Raw genomic sequence first — 23,897 nt, 5'->3', positions numbered from 1 at the left:
GTTCTTTGATTGCATTGTAACTCTTCACTACACTTACGTCCTTCTGAACCAGTTTCCCCTTTATTTTTTCGACAAAACCCTTAATAGATATAAAAAAAAGTTTTCCGATAGGACCTTGCGACTTTTGCCACTTACACCACCCTAGTCCTGCTTAGTGTCAGTTTATAGAAGCAACTACAGTCCAGTTGTCGGAAAAGACAGTATAGGTTAAGGTTAAAAGTGCTGAATTGCATGCCATAATTTTCAAAATATTTGTGTGCAGATATCCTTAACACTTGAAGCACATGCCCTGTACCCCGCCTTTAAGGAGATGGGTACGGGATGCCTGCATTCAAAATCCTGATGCTGGCATCCAGAGAGGGTTAGTATACCGACACCCGTCGGTCAGTATCCTAACCCTCCCGCCCCAGTGCCTAAACCTAACCTCCTCATCATCATCCCCGCACCCTAAACCTCGCCCGAGTACCTAACCCATCTACTTACCTTTGGTATTCCGGTGGTCTGACTGCCAGATCCCATCTGCTGTATCCCTCTTTAAGTATAGAAAAGCTAGATCCTTTGGAACTGAATTTGGTGGGGAGCAATAGCCATTCTGGCTCCGAGAGAGACATGCCTTGACCCTTTAACATTGGATTCAGCCACCATCCAAGGTATTCCTTGTGTCCTTGGTAAGTCTGATAACATGATCTAGAGTTGTGAAACAGACTCCCACTCCGTGAGCAGATCCAGGTGGAGGTTTTGCATACACCATCTTGCTAAACAAAAAATGCCTATAGTAGATGAGAACATTTCTAGGAGACAATCCCTTGTTACTACCAGCTGCCTGATTCAGAGATGGACGCTAACGCGATCTCATACAGAACGCAAATGAGAAAATATGCTGTTAGCAAAGATCACCTGAGCATAAATATGCCCACTGCAGCCTTCTTACCTGCGTGCGACCACGCATACATGCGTAAACATCGGTAACTTTGAAGCACATCGGCAGCTGTCTGACCCTCCGCAGCCTTGGGTGCTTTTATGACACGCAGAGCTGCATGTGCAATAGAAGTGGCTAATTTATATACACCCATGTAACAGCGTTCAAACCGCCAGGCACATCTGTGTTTTGCTGCCCCCTCCCCCGTCACCACCCCCAAAAGCTCACTTCTTGTCAATTACTCTGCGATGGGTCTCGGTGGCCTGCACGATCACAGAGCTGCCTTCGCGCACTGCGATGCACACGTAATGGCAAACAATCACTCAATCTGCGTGAAAATTGCTTTAGCATCCATCTCCGAAGCAGGCCTTTTGTACGCTAGCTGTTGCATTTAGAAAAATGTTTATAATGTCAATGATACTGTGGCTTATGCTATGTCTCAAGAGAAGGCTGTATTGATGTAGGAAAGTCATCTCCTTAGCTGTCTTGCCTTGTTTACAGTCACAACAATGTTAGAAGGCAATAAATATTATAAGGCAATACAGTAATTACCTGTTTTCTGAGAGCATCTGTGAAAATTACCAGCACCATGGTGAAGGTCCTTTGAGAAGTAGAAATTCTGAACAGGAGACAGGTGCACTGGTTGTGATGAACTAGACATTTCAGAAATTGATTATATTGAGCTGTGGAGATAAGTATCTTGTAGATCAGAGGTTCCCAAACTCTGTCCTCAACACACCCTAACAGTCCAGGTTTTAAGGATAGCCATGCTTGTGCATAGATGGTATAATCAAACTGATTGAGGTACTGTGCTTGATATCCTAAAAACCTGGACTGTTAGGTTGCTTGAGGACAGAGTTTGGGAACCATTGATCTATCTCCATACTTTTGTTAAGATGTTTAAGGAGAACCTTCACTACATTGATAAAGGACATAGGAAATTCTCTGCTTCCTACTCACTCCTAAATGAGTTTTAACTCAGAAAGTGAACGATTTTTTCAACGATTGAACGATATCGTTAATAGTTAAAAAAAATCGTTGTGTGTCTATGCACCTTAACACATTGCAGACATTGAGGCACAAATTAGGGTAGTGGCTCCCAAACTCTGAGTACATGTGGTTATATCAAAATGAATGGTTTCGCCTCCTTTTGGTTGTGGGACAGCCACTTGTGCCCAAAAGAGTAAATAGCTTACACATATAAGAGCACACACAATTTCAGCTATAAAGAGGAACTCCCTCTCCCCCAAAGAATGACTACCTGAAAGCCAGACCAATATGTTACTTAGGGACATATGTATCAAGCTGATTTTTACATAAAATTATGCAGAAATTGCAGTTTCTGTATAATTTTATGTATTGCTCCTATGTACTAAAAGCACAATGCAGGAGATTTTATAGAAATCTCCAGCCAAGTGCTATTAGCACTTCAGATCGCAGTCCCCATTATTGTCAATGGGGACTACGATCTAACCTCTATGTACTAAACTCCAAAAAAGCTAAGCTTTTAAGAGTTTAGCCCCGGTAGCTTACACCATTTTCAGATGGTGTAACTACTGTAAGCCTATGGAGGCTCCAGGTGCAGGAGAGATCTTTCGATCCCTTTCCCGCAGCCGGCTCCGGAGGCTGACACCATGCGCAGTGTCAGCTTCCCCGGAGAAGTCTTTCACTTCTGTGACAGACTTCTCCTAAATGCCGGGGATATAGCTCACAGGCACAGCGGTTAACAGCTGTCCCTGAGAGTCTCTCTTTGTACATAGCAGGGATATTTTCATTGAAAATGAAAATATTTCCGGCGAGATGGATACATAATAATTGCAGCAGTGCTGACATTATTAGTACATAGACCCCTTATGGTGCATACACACGATCAGATTTTTTCTTCAGATATGGACGATAACGATTTAAAAATCGTTCAGTCGTTCATATCTGATGAAAAATCGTTCATATCTGACATGCCTGAACGATGGACGATCAACGATGCGCGTTCCCGTTTGTCAGATAACGATATCTGACATCTGATGGGTTTGCAGTCAGACTTGGACGATTCCATTCATTTTAATGCAGTTAAAAATCGTTCAATCGTTCAAATCGTTCAAAACTTTGGTCAAATCGTCCAAATCGTTTAATCGTTCAGTCGTTCATCTGACAAATCTGACAAGTCTGACAAATCTGACCGTGTGTACGCTCCATTAGACTTCCTGAAGCAGTAGAATCTCACACAAGCAAATCCTAAAATATAGCTTGTTGGAGGAAATACAAAATTATAAAGCTACAAACTGATGATTCCTATACCAGGTCAAATGTTATGTAAACTTACTTTTAGTTTTTATTTTTCAGTAAGTTGCAAAAGTGATGTATGGCTGATAGCAACACCCTATTGTAAGGAGCCTAAATTGTTCTTAGTCAGAAAGTGTTCAATCACATGTGTATCTGTATACAAATGAGGGATCAGTAAAACTTATTGTGTAATAAGAGTATATAGCCTCAAGTTTTAACCATCCCTACATTACATCACACTCACATTTCATTAGACCACAGGTTCTCAAACTCGGTCCTCAGAACCCCAAACAGTGCATGTTTTCAGGTCTCCTCACAGACTAACAAGTGAAATCATTAGCTCCACCTGTGGATCTTTTAAAATGTGCCAGTGAGTAATGGCTGCACCTGTGCACCTGCTGGGTGACCTGGAAAATGTGACCTGTGTGGGGTCCTGAGGACAGAGTTTGAGACCACTGCATTAGACCATAGAATGAGAGGGCTAGGCTCAGCAATAGCATTGGAGGGAAGCTCTTATTGCACCATTTTTTGGTATCTGCAGAAAAATATACAGAACATGGAAATACTACTCCATAAAGAAAGATAAAAACACATAATGCACTAGGTGTTCCGTCCTTACATTTATAAAAAAAAAAAAAGTTGTTTAGTGCAGAGGTTCCCAAACACGGTCCTCAAGGCTCCCCAACAGTTCAGGTTTTAGAGATATCCATGGTTGAGCACAGGTGACTTAATTAATACCTCCGTCAATTTGATTTAACCACCTGTGCTTAACCATGGATATCTCTAAATCCTGAACTGTTGGCGAGCCTTGAGGACCATGTTTGGGAACCTCTGGTTTAGTGACAAGACATTACCAGCTGGGTTACCAATCTTGCCGCCCTGATAGGCTACAGTGGGTAATGTTACTGTGCATGCAATGGTTCAGGTCATGAAGTTTGGAAATCCCAGCTTCCTAATTGAGTAGATCAAACAAGAGAACTTACAGCACTGCACATTTTTCAAATCCTTATGGATACGTGGCCTGTTTATAGTTCCCCACTGCCACAGTTGTCCATTTATACCCAATACTTTAACACTCTCTGGTAAAGACTCAAATGTAAACCATTTTCTTATTAAAAAACCTAAACTGTAAACACCCACTTGTCACACCAATCATTCAGTTGGAGGATTCATGAAAAACCCTTATTTGGTTTGAAGAAAGTTGGAAATCTTTTTATTCTGCTTTATTAAGCTAACATCCATCTTCATTAGCCAGTATACTGACAAAAAATACATGGTGCTTAGTAACGCATTAGGAGCTAGATCTGGACCTTTGATGCAGTCCCATATTGCCAACAGCATTCTGTAGCAGCTACATCTTAACACTGCGTACAGGAGAGACTATTACCACACTGTGCATAGAGGGCCTGATTCAGCAACAGATGCTATTGCAATCGCAGCTGTGAAAATATGCTAATGCTTCCAAAAGTTACCAGCGTATAGGGGCAGCCACTGCTATCCGTCAACGTGAACATCGGTATCAGGCAGTCATGCAGCATATAAGTCTGACCAGCCGCAAACACCACTCCTGACACGCAGAGCTCTCATGCTGCAAAGGAGATCGCAATAGATCATTTATGCACGCCCCTGAAACATCGTTTAAACGGTCAGACACTTTTTTCTAACCACTCCCCTGTTCTTGCTCCCAATCGCTGACTACCTGTCACTCACTTTGCGAATGGTTCTTCTGTACGAAAGTAATCGCAATACAATCGCTGCATGTGCACAATGCAGCATTCACACATGCGCAATAGCAATCGCTCGAACTGCAAAAATATCAGCATTGCATCCGCTGCTTAATCAGTAGACACCAGGTCATACATGCCTACTTTCCCGGGAGGCTACCGATTTTGAGTAACCCCCCGCTGCCCTGGAAGAAAAGGCATATCTCCTGCATAAATATGAGGGAGGATTTATATATTATATTATATATATATATATATATATATATACACACATACGAGGACAGTCTCTTTCCATCTATTCTATAGGACAGGGGTAGTAGACCTCGGTCCTCGAGAGCTACTAACAGTTCACGTTTTCCAGACCACCTGGCAGGTGCACAGGTATATTCATTACTCACTAGCACATTTGAAAAGATCCTCAGGTGGAGCTAATTATTTCACTTGTAATTTTGTGAGACCTGGAAAACATGCACTGTTGGTAGCTCTCCAGGCCCAGGGTTGGCTACCCCTGCTATAAGACTTCTGTTCTGAGAGCCATACACAAAGGCACTTTTTAGAGACCGCTACTTGTATATATTTTCTACTAGCTGCAGTACCTGGCTCCGCTCGGGTGGAAGTGTTATCGGTCTCACCCTAGGCAGCCAGCTCCCTCCCTCAGTGGCCTGCACTCTGGTAATCTCTGCCACTTGGACACCAGCTCCCTTGTACTGTGCCACACCACCTGCACAGCAACTTCCTCTAGGGACGAGTTGGCTCCTTTGTCCTCCTAAGTGACTGCCCATCGGTATTCTCGTCACTGAGGACAGTGCTGCAGCATCCCCAGATTACAGGGAGCTCCACCAATCACCACACATAATGGGTCCCTGAACAGCAGGTACACCAGCACTTTTGTAATGGGTCTCCTGAGGTGGCAGCTGCCCTCTTTACTGCACGCTCTGGACTACTCTCATTGCTCACAGCAAAACCTGAAAAATAGGCCTGAAAATTTAGACTTGTCAAGAGCAGTGCAGGGGACCCCTCCATGCGTAGCCCTGCTAACAGTCCTCTGACAACCAATCGTGATGATCCTTAGCCTAAAACCCATCTAGGAAAATTACCTACACAACTATGAAAACAGCATCACAATCCGTTCAGTGGTTGCAGTTTATCACAATCAGACACTCATATTTATAAATATATATACACACACACATACATACATACATACACATACATACTTTTATACCTATTTTTCACACCATTGGCTCTCATTTGTTTGTTACTATTAATCCTGCAAGCTATCCTATATTACATGAAGTAAACAGGATATTACTTTCTTAAGAACGTTGTGCATCAGGATCTGTGCTTTTAAGGAAATAATGATGCCCACAGTGGCAAACACAGGGGGGGGGGGTAGAAAAAAATGCCTGATTTTAGAGTGAGCGTGGCCAGTCCATGAAGAGGGCATAATTAGCACTTATACAGCTTTAATATGCATCATACAAAGTGTATTGTGTGTCATAATTCCAGCATATACAGGATCACAGGAAGTCATTAGATGCAGCAGTAGTGCCATCCTGCCTGAGCTGAATGTTTTTATTTTAGATGTGGGCTCCATTCCAGGGCATGGGAGCAAGTTCGGGAGTCTGGGGGAGCAGCAGAAGAACCTAGCACTGCCCTGGACATATATGTAAATATTGGGCTCTATAGCAGTGCATCCCTAAAGGCTCCCATACATCAGAGATTGATTGCAAATTGCACGATTGCTGCAATCGATAGTGTATAAAAATCTTTCCCTTTTTTAATCGATTGCAGATTTGCCACAATCGATTGAAAAAGGGAAAGATTTTTATACACCATCGATTGCAAATTGCACAATTGCTGCAATCAATCTCTGATGTATGGGGGCCTTAACAGTGCATGTTCTCCAATCCCCTAATTGGTGCACAGGTGTATATATTACTGGCTGATACATGTTAAAAGATCCACAGGTGGTGCTAATTTCATTTATGATATTGAGAATAAAATGCAGCGCTAGTAAAATTCCATTATATTACTATTTCTATTGTGATCATGCTGGGGAAAAGGGTTTCCAGGCAGACGGAACCCCCCCCCCCCCCTGCGTTTGCCTATAGCGATCTGCACACAATGAGCCAAAGTGTACGATTTCCCTTGAAACTGTCCCCGGCAGCTCTGCACACGATCTGGTGGCCCATCTTCAAACTATCTCTCCTGCATCCAAACTTTCAGTTTATCGTGTCCTAGATTGTCAGATCTGCCCTAGTGCAAGGCAGATCTGACGATGCGATGTGCAACCAGCGGGGACGCGCATCTTGAGTGGGGACTCACAATTTACTCTCAATTTGGCCATATTTTACACGATCTGTCATTCCAATGTGTCGGAATCAGCCAGACCGGGTAACATATCACTGTGTGTGGCCAGCTTAAGGGCACTAACCTTGATTATTTAATTTTTTTCCCCAATATGAATTTAATAATGAATACAAAGCGGTTACTAGTTTGTGTGTTTTTTTTTTATCCAGTAACTATGAAGAGTAGATCAGACTGCTTGCAGAGCTCACCCTTTACCATAATTGCCATTGACTCTCTTTCTCATACCTTTTCTCTCCTCTCAGAGCTTTCCAGTCAGTCTAGTTAATGTGCTATAATTTTCTCACCATGGTCCAGTCGCAAGGAATATGTGTGACATGATTAGTGGTGTGGTCAGATTAACAGATTCAATCCTTCCCTTCCAGAAAGGGTAAAGAGAGGAGATCACAAATTTGCTCTAGTCTGCTCCGAAGAGATAACATTGCATAAAATATACAAAGACATCCCAAGCAAAGATAAGTCACAAGTTAAAAGTTCTCATCTCCTACATGCAAGTACAAATATATATGTACTAGTATCTAGCTCCATCACAGCCAAATAGGTTTATTCCCGGCTACCCTAAACTGCATGTTTTTCATGGGTATAATCATGTGGAAATACTGCTCAATACATAGTGACAATTTCAGTTTAGTATGTTGAGTCAGAGCTCCAGGTCAGGTTTATTTAAGCTCGCTGGTTTGACCTTGAGGAAAAACAAATAAAAACTTCAAGCCGCTTAAGGTGCCTATCCACTAGAAGACAGGCAAAATCCTGCACGATTACAACATTGTAATCGTGCAGTCGTTCAGTGTAGGCACAATCATCTGCCAACATGCTGAACCTGACGTTATCGTCAGGTTGACCAGCATGTTTGCACGATGATAGATGTCTAAAAGACCAATTTTTGAAACAAACAATCTCAAACGATTATCGAATATAGTTATCGGTCACTCACTCATTTTAATCATCTAGTGAATAGGCACCTTTAGAGCTAGTGGTGATTCCTGAGCAACTCCAAGATCTATTCATTAGTCAACTTTTATTCATCAAGTGCAAACTGACACGCTACAACCTCAAATATTAGTTCAACCTACAAAATTGCTGCCTCCTGTGTGCAATTTTTCATTTTTAGGTGGGTTGGGGTGAGGAAAGATTCAGCGATTGCTACACAAAATTCAAACTACTTTAAGGAACGGGGTCATATTGTAACATCTAACACATTGACTCAATTTAACTAAACATTTTCTTTTTGAAGTGTTTTTGGAAACGTCAGTTTAGCTAGATCTAGATACCCCAACACCCTACAAATTATTCACCTCCAATACCTCAACTAAAGGATAGTCTTCCCTCTTTCTATATTTGTTTTATCAAAGCATTACCTACACATACACATATTAGGCCCCATCTGAATGTTACATTGTTGTGTTCCCACCCCTCACTAAATAACGTAATGGCATTTTTAAATTAGGAATATCTCCCACCCTTCTGAGAGGTTTGTAGCCATATAAAAGAATATGGGGGCATTGCACGCAAGTGAAAGTTCTAGGGTTTCCCTTATGCAACTTGATTAACACACTAATTGTGATGAAGTAAATAAGGTTCTGACTTAGACAAGTAACATCACACCAAACATGTATTATACATGTATAATAAAGGGCACTAATGTAAAAGAGCCACTTTTGTCAAACAGCAACAAAACTGAATACTAGGCAGATTAAGTTTTCATTATATGGTCACTGGATACTGTTCCTTACTAAAAAAAAAAAAAAAAAAAGTTTTAATAGTAATGCCAATATAAAAGCTCCACCTTAAATAAATACAAATGTGCATAGAAATAAAAAAGGTAGAGTGCATCAAGTACACTTACTAAAAACTTTCCAAATATAAACAGATTACAACTTAATTCATAATCACTCCTAGCCTAAAGAAATTGTAAGTAATATTGGGCTTTGTTTTAGCCAATGTGTCATACAACCTCTTCCTTGGAGTCCATCTGGGGGATGCCTTACATCTGGATTATTATATAGTAAAGGGTGGAGTCAGACACTAGCTAGTTGACTCTAGCTCCCACCCCCTATATAACTCCTCCCCTTCCACCGTAAGGTCAGTTTAATGTTTAATAAAGCCAGAGAAAGACCCACGGAAGAATTGAGAAACCAGAGACCACAGCTATCTAGTACGAAACCAAACAAGGGAGGGATCTCAGAATCCCCGAGATGGACTCCAAAGAAGAGATTTTACGGTGAGTAAAAATGTTGTTTCCTTTTTCATCCATCTGGGGAATGCCATTACTTCTGGGATATACCAAAGCAAGCCAATTAAGGGGATGGGACACGTGTCGGAACTGACCTCTCTAAGAATTTTGTGCCCAACAATGGCAATCCTTGCGCCAAATGTATGGAAGAGGTAAAATTTTGTAAAAGTGTGTACGGATGACCAGGTAGCTGTTTTGCAGAGCTGCACAACCGAGGCACCATGATGTACAGCCCAAGAAACCCTGACAGCACGAGTCATGTGGTCCCAAATTGTGGCCGCAACAGTCACATTCAAGGACAAATATGCCTGCCTAATGACAGAAGAGACCCATCTAGCGATGGATCCTTTCGAGGCAGGCCAGCCTCTTTTTGGTGCATCAATCAAAGCCAACAGGGAATCTGTACACCTCAAAGATGCAGTACAGTCCAAGTAAATGATTAATGCACGTACCACTTCCAACAGTGCCAAGTAAGAATCTTCATTAGTTACTAAAGCCTGGTGAAAAGCTGGAAGGACAATATCCTGGTTAATGTAGAAAGCTAATACCACCTTTGGAAGAAAGGAAGATTTAGTGCGTAACACTACCCTATCCTCATGAAAAACGAGAAGCGGAGATTTAGAGGACACAGCCGGTAACTCAAATACACTTCTGGCTGAAGCAATGGCCAAAAAGGAAAACCTTCAAAGTAAGATATCGCAATTCTACAGATTTCAAAAGGCTCAAAAAGGTGCCTTTTGAAGTGCCTCCAAAACTAAATTCAAGTCCCAAAGAGGAACCGGTAGGACGTATGAAGGCTGTATGCAAAGAACACCCTGCAAGAAGGTTTGAACTTCAGGAATGGAAGCCAAATGTCTCTGAAAAAGGATCGTTGGGGCCAAAATTTGTCCGTTAAGAGAGGACAATCTAAGACCCTTAACCAACCCCTCTTGCAGAAAAGATAAGATACTCGGAACCTTTCAGGTTGAACTTATTGTTTACAACCATGGCCAAAAGTTTTGAGACTGACACAAATATAGGTTTTCACAAAGTCTGCTGCTTCAGTTTTCATGATGGCAATTTGCATATACTCCAGAATGTCATGAAGAGCGATCAGATGAATTGCAAAGTCCCTCTTTGCCATGACAATGAACTTAATCCAAAAACAACATTTCCACTGCATTTCAGCTCTGCCACAAAAAGGACCAGCTGACATGTCAGTGATTCTCTCATTAACACAGGTGAGTGCGTTGACAAGGACAAGGCTGCAGTTCACTCGGTCATGCTGATTGTGTTAGAACAACAGAATGGAAGCTTTAAAAAAGGTGGGTGGAGCTTGAAATCATTGTTCTTCCTCTGTTAACCATGGTGGCCTGGTGTCAAGAAGGGAAGCAAAGAAGCCACTTCTCTTCAGGAAAAACATTAGGGACAGACTGATATTCTGCAAAAGGTACAGGGATTGGACTGCTGAGGACTGGGGTAAAGTTATTTTCTCTGATGAATCTCCTTTCAGATTGTTTGTGGCATCTGGAAAAACACTTGTCCAGAGAAGGAAAGGTGAGCGCTACTATCAGTCCTGTGTCATGCCAACAGTAAAGCATCCTGAGACCATTCATGGATGGGGTTGCTTCTCAGCCAAGGGAGTGCGCTCACTCACAATTTTGCCTAAGAATACAGCCATGAATAAATGGTACCAAAACATCCTCCAAGAGTAAACTTCTACCAACCATCCAAGAACAGTTTGGTGATGAACAATGCCTTTTCCAGCATGATGGAGCACCTTGCCATAAGGCAAAAGTGATAACTAAGTGGCTCGAGGAACAAAAAAAAAAAAAAAATTAACATTTTGGGTCCATGGCCAGGAAACTCCCCAGACCTTAATCCCATTGAGAACTTGTGGTCAATCATCAAGGCAGACAAACAAAAACACACATTACTGACAAACTCCAAGCATTGATTAGGCATATGGGCGGCCGTCAGTATATGGCCCAGAAGTTGATTGACAGCATTGCCAGGGCGAATTGCAGAGGTCCTTGGGAAAAAAAAAGGAGTCAACACTGCAAATATTGACTCTTTGCATAAACTTAATGTAATTGTCAATAAGAAAACCTTTGACACTTCTGAAATGCTTGGAATTTTACTTCAGTATACCATAGCAACATCTGACAAAAAAGGTCTAAAACCACTGAAGCAGCCAGCTTTGAGAAAACCAATACTTGTGTCATTCTCAAAAAACTTTTAGCCATGGCTGTATCCCAAGAAGTACATATTTTCCATATCAGATGATAAATCTGGGAAATAACTGGTTTGTGAGCCCGTGTCATGGTTTTCACCAGATTCTGAAAACTCTTTAGCCCTCAAAATATTGGATTCAAGAACCATGCTGTCAAAGCCAAACAAAGCAAATTGGGGTGATGGAATGGACCCTGAAGCAACAGATCTGGCGCAGGGGCAGACTATATAGAACGTCTTCCAACACTGATCGAATCCGCTGAATTACCTTTGGTAACATTACCAGAGGAGGAAAGGTGTATTCCAGCTGGAAAAGGTGCTATCATGGTATCCACCATAGATGCCCGAGGATCCCGGGACAGAGATCCGTACCTTGGAAGCTTCTTGTTGAGACGAGAAGCCATTAGATCTATGTCTGGAGGGCCTATCTGGCAACTATTTTAGCAAACACCTTCTAGTGCAATTCCCATTCCCCTGGATGCACACTGTGGAGACTTAAGAAGTCCGCGCTCCCAGTTGTCCACTCCCAGAATGTAAATTGCTGAAATAGCTGGAACCCAAATTTCTGCCCAATGAAGGATATGAGAAAGCTCCCTAATTGCTTGCCAGCTGCATGTGCCACCCTGCATGTTCATGTAAGCATGGGCCGTGGCATTGTCCGATTAGATTCGCACTAATTCCTTAGATGGCCTGAATCAAGGCATATCGTATTGTCCTTAATTCCAGTATATTGATGGAAAGAGGCTTCCTGGACAGACCAAGGACCCTGTGTGTCTAGAACCACCACCCCCCTAGCCTGTTAGGCTGGCATCTGTGGTGACAATGGTCCAATTTATTACAGACAATTGGCAACCCCTGTTCAGATTTGCATTGTGTAACCACCACAGGAGAGACTGCCGGGTCTGCAGAGATAATCTGAACATCTGCCCGTTTAATCGAGGATCTGGCTTCACCCCATCAATGAAGCAATTAGTTTTGTAGTGGACAGTCATGAAATCTGGCGAAAGGAGCCACCATTTGCCCTAGTATCTGCAAAGCCCTGAGATAGGAGGCATCTGTAAAATGGTCTTTATTCTGGATTACAGATCCTGAATCTTTGCCAGAGGAAGAGAAGACCCAAAAATACCATCCTGATATGGAATTACATTTGATTTGAGAAAATGGATGATCCAGCCAAATTGCTGCAGCATACCTAAGGTAATCTGAAGAGGTTGTTGCAATAGGGCTATTCAGGGTGCCCTTAGCAACAAATCGTCCAGATAAGCCAACATATTTATCTCCCCTACTCCTGAGTAGGAAGATCATGTGTGCCATAACCTTTGTAAAGACTCTGGGAGCAGTGGCCAAACCAAATGGCAGAACCTGAAACTGAAAATGCCCCACTGCAAAAGATGCTGATGACCCCTACATATAGGAATATGGGAGGTAAGCAGCCTTGATATCTATGGAAGCCAGAAATGTATTTTCCACCATGGAACAAATGACCCAATCTTGAACTTTTCTAAATGTAGATAAGCATTTAACCCGAAGGTTGAAAACAGGACGAAAAGAACAGTCTGGTTTGTCTACCAAGAAAAGCCTGGAGTAGAACCCCATGCCTTGCTGTAATACTAGAACTGGAATAATTACTCCAGAGTCGGAAAGCACAGAAATTGCCTGTATGAGAGCCGCCCCTTTGCAACCACCACAGGGAGAGGAATGGAAAATAATATTTATGGAACAGGACCCTCCCAATCCAAAATGTAACCCCTGGTTACTAGCTTACTTACACAAAAATACGAATTGGATTGAATCCAAGGTTTCCCGGAATCTTAGTAAGCAGCCTCCCACCAGAGAATGGGTCCCAGTCCCGTGACAGTCATGTGGATTGACCTGCTAGATAAGCAGCAGGGAGACTGGTGCTGGGGGACACCTCGTCCCCTAAAGGGCGCTCTTCAGGACCCCTAGGCACACCTCGGAAAGTCTGAAAGCTTCCTCTGCCTTGAGTCCGAAACCTAGGAGATTTTGGTTTAGGTGTAGTTACAGGAAGACTTTTTCCTCCTGTACCCTGAGAAATAATTTCAGTTAACTCTGGACCAAACAAAGAACCTCCTTCAAAAGGCAATGCCTCTAAAGCATGCCTGCCTTCTGGAAGCAGCCAAGGCTGAAATATGAGACTGTACCTGAATAGTATATTAAAGAGTCACCTATATTAGGTTAGACCTTCCGAAATCTGATCAGCTAAGGAGTTCGCTTCAGACACCTCCCCAGATTGAAAACCAGTAATCATCTGGTTCAGCCAGGGATTGATAGGTTTTATCAACCCGGCGCTGGCCAGAATTGGCCGCAGCGATACTCCTGACAAAGTGAAGACTTAAGTACAGCCTCATTCTTTTTATCCATAGGATTTTTAGGAGTTACAAACGGAGTTGTGGGAATAACCGTATTCCTGACCAACCTAGCAATAGGAGAATCCACCATGGGTGAAATTTCCCAAAGCTTGGAATCCTCTTCCGAAAAAAGGATAAAGACACTTACATTTTTTCAGAATACAAAATTTAGAATCAGGTTTTAACCAGACTTTTTAGTATCTCTTCAAAATGTGAAAATTCTGGGAAAACAGATACATGTTTCTTCTTACGTTTAAAGAAAGAAGCTGAACTAGTCTCTGGAATAGCTGCAAAATTTCTGTGACCGCATCTATCAACATAGAAACTCCTGAATCAGAATGGGAGTCACCCACTCAGTTTGAAGTGCCTTCCCAGTCATAATCCAATTCCTTTTATCCTGGGAAGAGGTAGCTGAAGCCTCTTCTCCAAGACAATCCACTGAGGAATGGCCTGAACGTCTTTTAACAGCTGTGGCCCCAGCAGACGCTATAATTTTATTTAGGGACGTCGCCATCTGAGCGAGACATCGTCCCATATTCTGGGGTCTACCGAGGGATCAGACAAAGGAGGAGCTTGAGCACAGGGTATCAAATTTTCCTGAAAGTGACGTCACCTATGGAGTCAGCCATAGATCTGGCACAACTTCCTGATAATGAAACCCCTGTGAACAACCAGCACAGAGCGACCCTGGGTCCGTACTTTTTGGAACCCTTGACTGTCTTTCAGTATGGATAAGCCAGACAAGTCTAATCAAAATAAATAGCTACCTAAGTTGCCATGGAAAAAGTGTAGCACTGACTGAATAGAGAAAAAAAAAAAAGAGCCAATTCACCCATCTGTTAAATACAAAAAAAACCATGACTCTTAAAAGACCAAATTCTTTGCAAAAAAAAAAAAAAAAAAAGGCAAAAAAAAAGGCAAATAAATCTCACATACCCCTGTATGTTACCACCTAAATTTCTGAGAAATCAGTGCAGTAAAATATGCTTAGATATCTATAAGCCCAAAAAACACAAGGTTAAATACACTGCTTAACTTGGCAGCCTCTATCCCCCAGTATCTGCTGTGAGCTCCTTCCCACAGACTTCAGCCGTTCTCATGCCTGGCTTTGCAGTAGCTTGAACTACTGATAATACATACCTGGGGGAGGCTAACCATAGCCTCCGGCGTTCCTCGGAAACTACCTACGGCCCGGCCTGATTAGGTCACCCGCTGTGCGACTACACGTGCAGCAATGCCATGTCCTGCATCGCAGCAAGCTCCTCTCTCCTCAAAGCCAGCAGCAAGTTGCTACTCTGTAACCACTCAGGCAGCCCAACAAGGAAACCGCTGGGGACTGAAAGCGGCGTGGTGCTGTGGAAGCCAGGGGAGGTGAGAGTCAAGCCGGCTCTACAGTGAATGCGAAGCCCGGCCAATCTGCTCAAAAGCATTGTGCCGGGAAGCAGTACATAATGGCAATACGATTTTTACACTTTCTGTAACAAGTCTTACCTTCTCTTTGCAAGCAGACTGGTATGTGTCTGGTATGGAGAGAGACCCAGGGACTCTAATTTAGTGACACACAGACCTCTAATCTATATAACTTCCACTCTGGGTGCTTAGTTCCTGGCAACAAGCACTAGCAAACAAACATCAAAATAAAGAAATAAAACTAAAAGCTAGGACCTAGCCAGTGCCTTACTCCAAAGCACCAAAACAAACAAAACTGAGCTTACAGTTGAAGTGGAGGGGTTATATAGGGGTGGGATCTAGTCTCAACTAGCCAGTGTCCGACTCCACCCTTCACTAAGGCATCCCCTAGATGGATGAAAAAGTAAAAATGGTCAGGTATATTATGGCTATTACTACAAAAAAAAAAAATACCTACATGCAAGAAAAAAATAAAATAAATAACGCTTGGTTATGTTTGTCAGTTTAGAGAACGTCAAATATATATAAACCTCACAGCGCTGTTTTAATTAATCCTACTTTCTATTTCAAATAAATGCTAAGAAATGGTTTGGATTAAAAAAAAAAAAAAAAAGTTAAATTCAAACTTCAAGTGCATCCTTTCAATAATATAGCATCAATATTGCTAGAAGCAATATTTGTATACAGCAGTATATATTCAGGCAGAAACTTTATATCTGAGTGTAATTCATATCGAAAGCCTAACATGTTAGAATGCTCAAAAAACATTTACTATTACCTGCAAATTAGTAATATTTGCTCATGTGTGCAGCAACTATTAATATGATCCAATGTTTGCAAACAAGTGTTCCTCCCACCGGAGGGGAGATGAATTATATTGGTAAAAAGGATACACCTGCCATCGCTGCGTTTCGTTCATATTCTGTAAAGTTTCTGCCGGAATATTTATCTTATTATACAGCTGTACATCATAACTTAATTTGTACAAAAACAGGTGAAAATTAAGATTTTCACCTGCAAGTTATCGGGCCATTCATCAAGAAGGTAAAGCAGGAGATATCACAGATATCTCCTGCTTACTTTTCTCTCCTGGAATAGCCCACTGTTCCCATACATACAGAAATCATCAAGCTCAGAAAAACACAATATTTTTTGGAGCTTGACTGAGTGTTCACCATCTTCAGATGCAGTTTGCTCCCGCTCAGAGCTGAGTGATCCTTTTGGATCCCTCCACCCCTGTCCAGCTTCTTCTGCTGGACGTCGGGGCTCTTGTATGCATGCGTGACCTGTAGGTAACACAAGTGCAAGTGAAGCCGCTCGCAGAGACAGCTGATTTGGTGAATAGCTCCGGCATGTGCAGCGAGTTAGTATGTTAATTATAATTAACAATGAATAGACTTTATGCGGATTTTGAAAATATGGCTGCTTGTTTGTTATGGAAAGGATACAAGTTGTTTCAATTTACAAAGTAATAATTTAATTTTTTATTAAAACCCTTTCTTAGGGGCATATTCAAATAGCCGCAGGATTTCACCGGCAAAAGTCCCGCGACGTGGGGATTAGCTATTCAATTAAATAGCTATTTCCCCGCGTCATTAGACCGGGACTCCCGCACGAGAACACACTGATTCCGCGAGAACTGCGGAATCAGTGTGTTATACCCTCTCGCGCAAGGCCGAATAAGGCGGCTTCACACTGATTTTACCTCGCACCTACATGAGGTGCGAGGTAAAGTCCGACAGTGGGGACTCGCGCAAGGGGTCTCAGGTACACCCGTGCGTGGAATCCCCCCTAATTGAATCACGACCAGCACAACAATTAGCCGCTAATTGGATATGCCCCTATGAGTATTTGAAATCGCAAAATGAGATTAATTAAAAAAGCAATGTTATACAAAGTGTTAAGACTCTGGTATAGATCAAACTATGCAATTGAAAAACACATTTTGATAAAAATTTATTTTTCCTTTCTTTCAATCCCAACAGAAATAACCAGAGGTGATGCAAGAATAGTAATTTATCCTGTCCAAGTAATCTGCCCAGACAGCTTTCACAAATTTCAAGCTACGTAAACCTTTGGAGCGCATTTCAACTTTAGAGCATAAACCCCACATTTTGGCAATTTTAGATGAAATATCTGAGAAACATATACCTCGCAGGGACCTTTGAATAATCAGACTACACAAACTGTATTTTTTTTTTTATTATGGTTTCCACATTTATATCACAATTTGTCCACCGAGAGGACCAAAGTTAGCAAAGTTGCTCCCTTCTGCATATGAGAAATACAGAAGTCTTACTGTACATTCAACTAAGGCTTTGTTTTTTTTTTGTTTTTTTTGATGTTTTATTTTTTTTGCAAAAAAACAAACAAAAAAAAAATCGCGTTTATGATGGAGATCCCATAAGGCAGATTACATCTAGAGGAATGGTAGCAAGTAGTTTTAAAGTTTAGTTTTATTTTTTTTTCTCCCAGCATACAAACCGGCCCTATTTTGTGTCTGGACTATCTAAAGCTGGTAGCACCATCTGTCACCTTGTAGTTTTAGAGGTGAAGGTCAACTGAAGAAATTGTGTCATTAGGAGTAGAATGACTACAGCTTATGTTAGCGTTCTGGGTGATGAAAACACTGAAATATGGTAATATGTTGTTTTAAAATAAAAGATTGAAAGAATTTTGTCTTTTACTTACATAGGGGGCTTCTAAACATTAATGTTAAGTAGTGATTAGCAGCAGCTTAGGGATCTGATCTTATACAGATGCATTTTAGAAGGTAAATGTGTAGAATAAACCTTTAAAAAGGCAAAAAAAACAAAAACTAGCTTTTTTGGGAGAAGGGAATGAATGATCGCTAAGACTCTTCCCCTATTAACAATACAGGGACCAGTTGTGATGCTTGGAATTATATATTTATGTTGCGCCCCTTGTTAAAAGACGCTTTGCTGTCAAAATTTCAATGGAAATAAAATCTGAAAAAAGGAAAAACCATTAATTCAAATAAATAAATGCATACTCTGTTATGGTAACTTATTGTCAACTTAATTAAATCCTCTTTCACATAAGTTTTAGGTACCTGTCGTATATATATATATAATTTTTTTTTATTCCAGCCCTTTTCCAGGTACCGGACATATTCACTTCTTTTTGCAATTTAAGGGTAGGTTTAAACTTAACACTTGAATTTTTCATGTATTTTATTATAGCTCACTTGCTATAGTAGATTCAAAACTCCAAATTTACCCCCTTTCATTGCATTTCTTTACCCCCTTCTGTATTCCTTTGAGATAACAGGTAGCAGCATTTAGCACAAAAGAACGGGTGTGACAGACACAGGGGGAGCGCCGGCAGGGGAAGGTAATTCCCAGGGTGTAGTGGACACAAATCTTCTCTTCCAGGTTCTCTACAACCCCACCCTCCACATCCAAACAAACAGGGAAACGCCTCTCTCGTTTAAATCTTCTGTTTTGAGCAGCGGTCGCTAGGCAACCCATGGTTTGCAGTGAAAACCGCAGATATGAAAAAGCAGATTTGGGACAGGTGCTCAGTCTAGGCAAACATAAGGCAAGATGTTTAATCTACCATTATCACCATGAGGGTCCAAGGAGATGCACTGCGTCCAATCATACCAGTTGCCCTGTGTATCATGACAGCCATTAACACCTGGCCAATGTTGGTCATGTAGTCTTTCTAAGTCAGCACTAGTTACTTCCCTGTTTCTTCCAGGCAGCTCACTGGGGAGGGCAAGTGGCACTAAAACATGAGTCTTTCTAGCTTCCCGCTTAGTGCATTCCTCCTGTTTTAAATATTCTGACATATAATAATGTGCGCTCTGTGTCTGTACACCAGAGGAAGACAACAAGCTGCTCTGACGATTGAGATAGGACTGTATGATCTCATTTCGAGACAACTCTTTCCAGTTTGTCTGTTCAAAGGGACTTGGCAGTCCTAATTTGGGGTCCTGTTTGTCCGTCTCAGTCCTGTGCTGTTCTGAAGGGGCAGAACTCTCAGCGTGGGCTGGATCTTTGAGAGTTAAGGGTTTTATTTCCCTAGTATTAACATTAAATTTTAACTTACGATCCTTTTTTAATCGTGTCTGCTTGCCAGTCCCATCTACTGAATACCCTTCTTGCTCACCCCAATTACGGGATCTTTTTTTCTTTTGGCTGTCTGAACCAGATGCTGCATCATCGCTGTCCACTTTTGAGGGCTCTTCTGAAAAGCCACTCCGTGGTGTCTGAGGGTCCGTATGAGGATGACTGCTGCGGGGTCCATGTGGGGTGTGCTGTTGTGGTATCCTGGATGACTGCTGGTGATGGCAGTCACTTGGGAGTAGCTGCTCCACAGATCTGTGAGGTGAAGAGACTGCTGTATCTCTTCTGGGAGACTCAAGTCTTTTTGCTATGGCAGGGGGTGTTGAAGGGCGCAGAGGGGATTGGTAAGAGGGTGTATGTGCAGTGTCTACAGCCAGCAGCCTGTGGGAAGGGCTGGGCGCAGAACCCTTTGGTGCATATGTGGTGTGCTGCCGTGCCACTACTTCTGCTCTAGTGCCACGGGGGCTGAAGGAAGAGCAACGGGGACTTCGTGGCTGATGAGAATGGACATCTTCCAACCCTACACTGTGCTGCTGTAGGACGGCCACTTTTAACAAAGAGGAAGTGCTTGGGTGTTTTACAAGTCCAGGTGAGTTCGTGTGAGGCCTGACAGCGTTTACTGGTATTTTGCCATGCTTATCATTTTCAGTCTCCAACCGGTTAGTCTGTGAGCTGCCATCAAGCGGACTAAGTAGGATTTCAGGGGGACTACCTCCAATACCATTTGTTGGTAGAGGTGAGGAGTTTTGGAACAGCTCATGGCTGGGCTTGACCACTTTACAAGCAGGCCCCTGGGTACCATCTTTAAGAACTACTAGCTTTCTTTTTCGACTAGTCACCTTTTCAGCCTTGGGAGAGTGTGCCTTCTGGATATCATTTCTGACCTTGAGGTCCTGAATAGGCTTCCCAATTAACAGTGCAGTTGCGTTTGGTTCCACCTTACAGTTTTGGGCACCACCTCCATTAGCTGAACCTGGTGGATTAGCAGTGCCCCTGGCAGACTGCTCATTCTGTTGAACTGGCTCTATCAGCTTTTGCCAAGAACGCAGCAATTTCTTCGCACGTTTGGCAAGCTCCTCATTGCTGGTCTTTTTGCGGACATCGTTGATCAATTTTCCTAATCGCGTTTCCTAAGGAATAAAGCAAAATAAACAAACATTAAAATCTTATGAGTTCATCCTAGTATATACTTGAAAGGACATAGAAGACAATAAAAAAAACAGGTCTTATTCATTAACCCAATAGCTGTTTATTTAAAAAAAAAGAAAAAAAAAGCAGTACTCAGAATTCAATCTAAACCCGCTCACCAAAGCTTGGAATACAATGGCCTATACATATACGAATGTCCAAATGCCAAACACACCTCCAGTGCCTCTTTGGTAATGGGATACTTCTCCAAACTGGAGATCACTTCTAACACAGCCACCATGTTACGTATCTGTTGGAAGAAAGAGAAGCAGATTATAGACCATTTCATAGACTTAGATGAGAAATGGAGCAAATTATTCTTGTATAAAAAGGGGCATTCCATGCAATATGGGACACAAGATATAAAAAATTTAATATCACATAACTGCTAACATTTTAGTATATTATGCTGCTAAAAGTTTGTAGTATATTGTGTGATAATTGAAAAATCTATATATTTTTCGTGTATTGATTTCCCGAATGTGTAAATATTGAACATATATGGAAGTTGTTTAAGTGGATGCAAAAACGTCTAATTCCCACAAATTTTATACCCGAAATTATAAATTGTAGTTTCATAGTTGCTGCCACATGAACTTACATGAAAAGTAATTTTATCAATAGTAACGGAAAAAATTTTGTAACTACACATCGTAATTAAAAATGTTAACGTCAATATCTAACTGGGGACAAGAATGTAATGTGAGGCACATGTCAAATTTGATATTAAGTATAGTTTGGTAAAGATTCATATTTTGTGTGTGTGTGTCAATCAGAAGTTTAGGGTCTTATAGTATAACAATTATATAGTAAAAATAATTAGGAGAGCAGGTTTAAATAAATATAGAAGTCCCTTCTGTTGTAACATCAGTCACGCATATAAACAATAACATTTAACTACTAAAGCTTGTAAAAACAAATTCTGCTTCTAAGCATTATGACTACCTGCCACAAATATTATGGTCATATTTTTAAAGTGTTGAATTTCAGCTTAATGTGTGTGTGGTGCTTTTAAACTTCTAAAAATTAACATGAAATGTAACATGAGTCACATGAAATGTTTTCAAAACAATGGCATCCGGTCCTGTGCATACATTTTATATAATAGCCATGTACCATTTCAATGGTACCGGTATTCCAATCAAAATCAGTCGATAAAGAAACTGGGTAGCAGGACCAGCTTTATAAGCCTTATATACAAACAACTCCATATTTAAGTCATGTATTTATGTGTACTGATTGCAGGGAGTGGGTTAAAAAAACCAAAAAAAAAACCAATATAATTATCACATTCTTGCAACAAGCAGAGAACCTTCTGAATACAGCATTAGTAAACAAAAACAAAAAAAAAGGATTTAAAGCCTGCATTTTTATGGTGTATTTTTATCTAATGTACATATTAAAGAATGCATGAAAGAAAATCTATTTATGACTGGACTATGCCAAATTTTAGGTCAGTGTTCGTGATCTCACCTAATGGTACAGATGTGGAGCATTACAGAGGAGCAGAGAAAGGTGTACTTGTTCAGATTTAGTACAATGTGATAAGATCTGCCATACACATGCTCGCATATGTGATCACTTCAGAGTTCGGAACCCGGCCACACTACTGCACATGTGCATTCAGACATTGTGCAAATGTTGCAAAGTATAGCACATAGGCTACTATGGCGAATATCATGTGAAGATGACATTAGCTACCAGGGCCAAGCTAAGTTAATTTGGCATTAGGGATACATTTGCGTTTGAAAACTGGGGACCCCAATAGATATCTGATATTTGTGGTTATTTGGGGATATCCCATAATTTATAAATATGCCCCCTAGTAGCTAATGGCTTGCTCACTATGGGCTTTGTGCACAGACAAGTCATATTACATGTAGGATCATGGTGACCTTTAACATGCATTTAGGGGGCATGTGGGGAGGTCTGAAGGGCACATGGTGATCTCAAAAGCACAAATTATGATGGGACCTAGAAATGTTCAGATAGGACCCATATTTTTTCACTCAATGCAATCACTGGGCTCAATCTAAGAACAAATGGGACCACCACACACACACACACACTTACTTATTCTACAAGTAGGGTGAATCAGCCAGTGAATGAACACTACCAGTGAAAGAACATTTTCAGGTTTAATACAGTAAACTTAAATTTTAGTGCATACAATCTTAGGGGCCGGATTCAATTAGCCGCGAAAAGCCACGTTTTGGTGATGAGTGTTTGTAGGTATAAACTATTAGCACAAAACTGCATATCGTGCAATCCTACTGCTAAAGTATCAGCATGTGCAAAAACTCCATAGACAAAAACCAGCAAACTGTTTTCACCATCTCAGAGCAGGGGAAATTTTTTATAAGCAAAATCCCTATTTTTTAGTAAAAATGTTAGCACTTAGTTCAGAACCATTTGGACACTTCCACCCCCCATGACTAATTATGTAAAAAATAAAATAAATATATATTAGAAAAAAAAAAACCTTACCTTGGGGGTGTAGATGGTGGTTGAGGACCGGGCAACATGCAGTTAAAGCTTTAGCTCCCAGGATGTTTCGGTCCATCCCCCTATAACCCCCCACCCCCGAGGCACCTCAGTTCGTGACAAGCCAAAAGCCGGAGGAGAAGAGAGAAGGAAGACTGGAACACACAAGAATCACTCTCACGGAGAAGGGAAACCGGTGACCAGAAACATAACCCACATGAAGCCAGATGCGTCAGGGCGGGTGCCCTGTGGACCTTATCGAATTCGAAGACAGTTAACAAAAGGTAAGTTTTACCATAACTCATTTTCTTCTTCAGTGTCCATTGGGCTCCACAGGGAGACCTTGGGGATGTCCCAAAGCAGTCCTTTAAGGGTGGGCAGATGCTCCTGCACTGAGAGGAGAATCCGGCGCCCAAAGAAAGCATCCTGAGAGGCGAAGATATCAAAAGACATAGAACCTCAAAAAAGGTATGGACAGAGGACCACGAAGCCGCCGTACAAAGCTGCTTAGCTGAGGCGCCACAGCGAGCTGCCCACAGAGGACCCACAGAACGAGTAGAGTGAGCAGTAACAGTAGCCTGTACAGGAAGGCCTGCCTATGTTTAAGCCTGTGAGATA

The 23,897-nt window shown here is 41.6% G+C and overlaps 1 protein-coding gene across 1 annotated transcript in view; it reads right to left on the bottom strand.

Moving 5' to 3' along the window:
• Positions 1 to 17,537: 17,537 nt before the first annotated feature.
• LOC148517648 (mediator of RNA polymerase II transcription subunit 26-like) overlaps positions 17,538 to 23,897 on the bottom strand; it is a 36,423-nt gene continuing 30,063 nt past the window's right edge. The window contains exons 2-3 of the mRNA XM_088478485.1: positions 20,971 to 21,045; positions 17,538 to 20,737 (exon numbers count right to left, since the gene is read on the bottom strand). Of these exons, the coding sequence (XP_088334611.1) occupies positions 19,058 to 20,737; positions 20,971 to 21,045 (1,755 nt within the window). The 3' untranslated portion in view covers positions 17,538 to 19,057. The remainder of the gene's footprint in view (positions 20,738 to 20,970; positions 21,046 to 23,897) is intronic.

Source organism: Taudactylus pleione, unplaced genomic scaffold (genome assembly GCF_031769625.1).
Source record: "Taudactylus pleione unplaced genomic scaffold, aTauple2 ptg000214l, whole genome shotgun sequence".
Lineage (NCBI taxonomy): Eukaryota > Metazoa > Chordata > Amphibia > Anura > Myobatrachidae > Taudactylus > Taudactylus pleione.
This window is presented reverse-complemented; position numbering and strand designations above follow the sequence as displayed.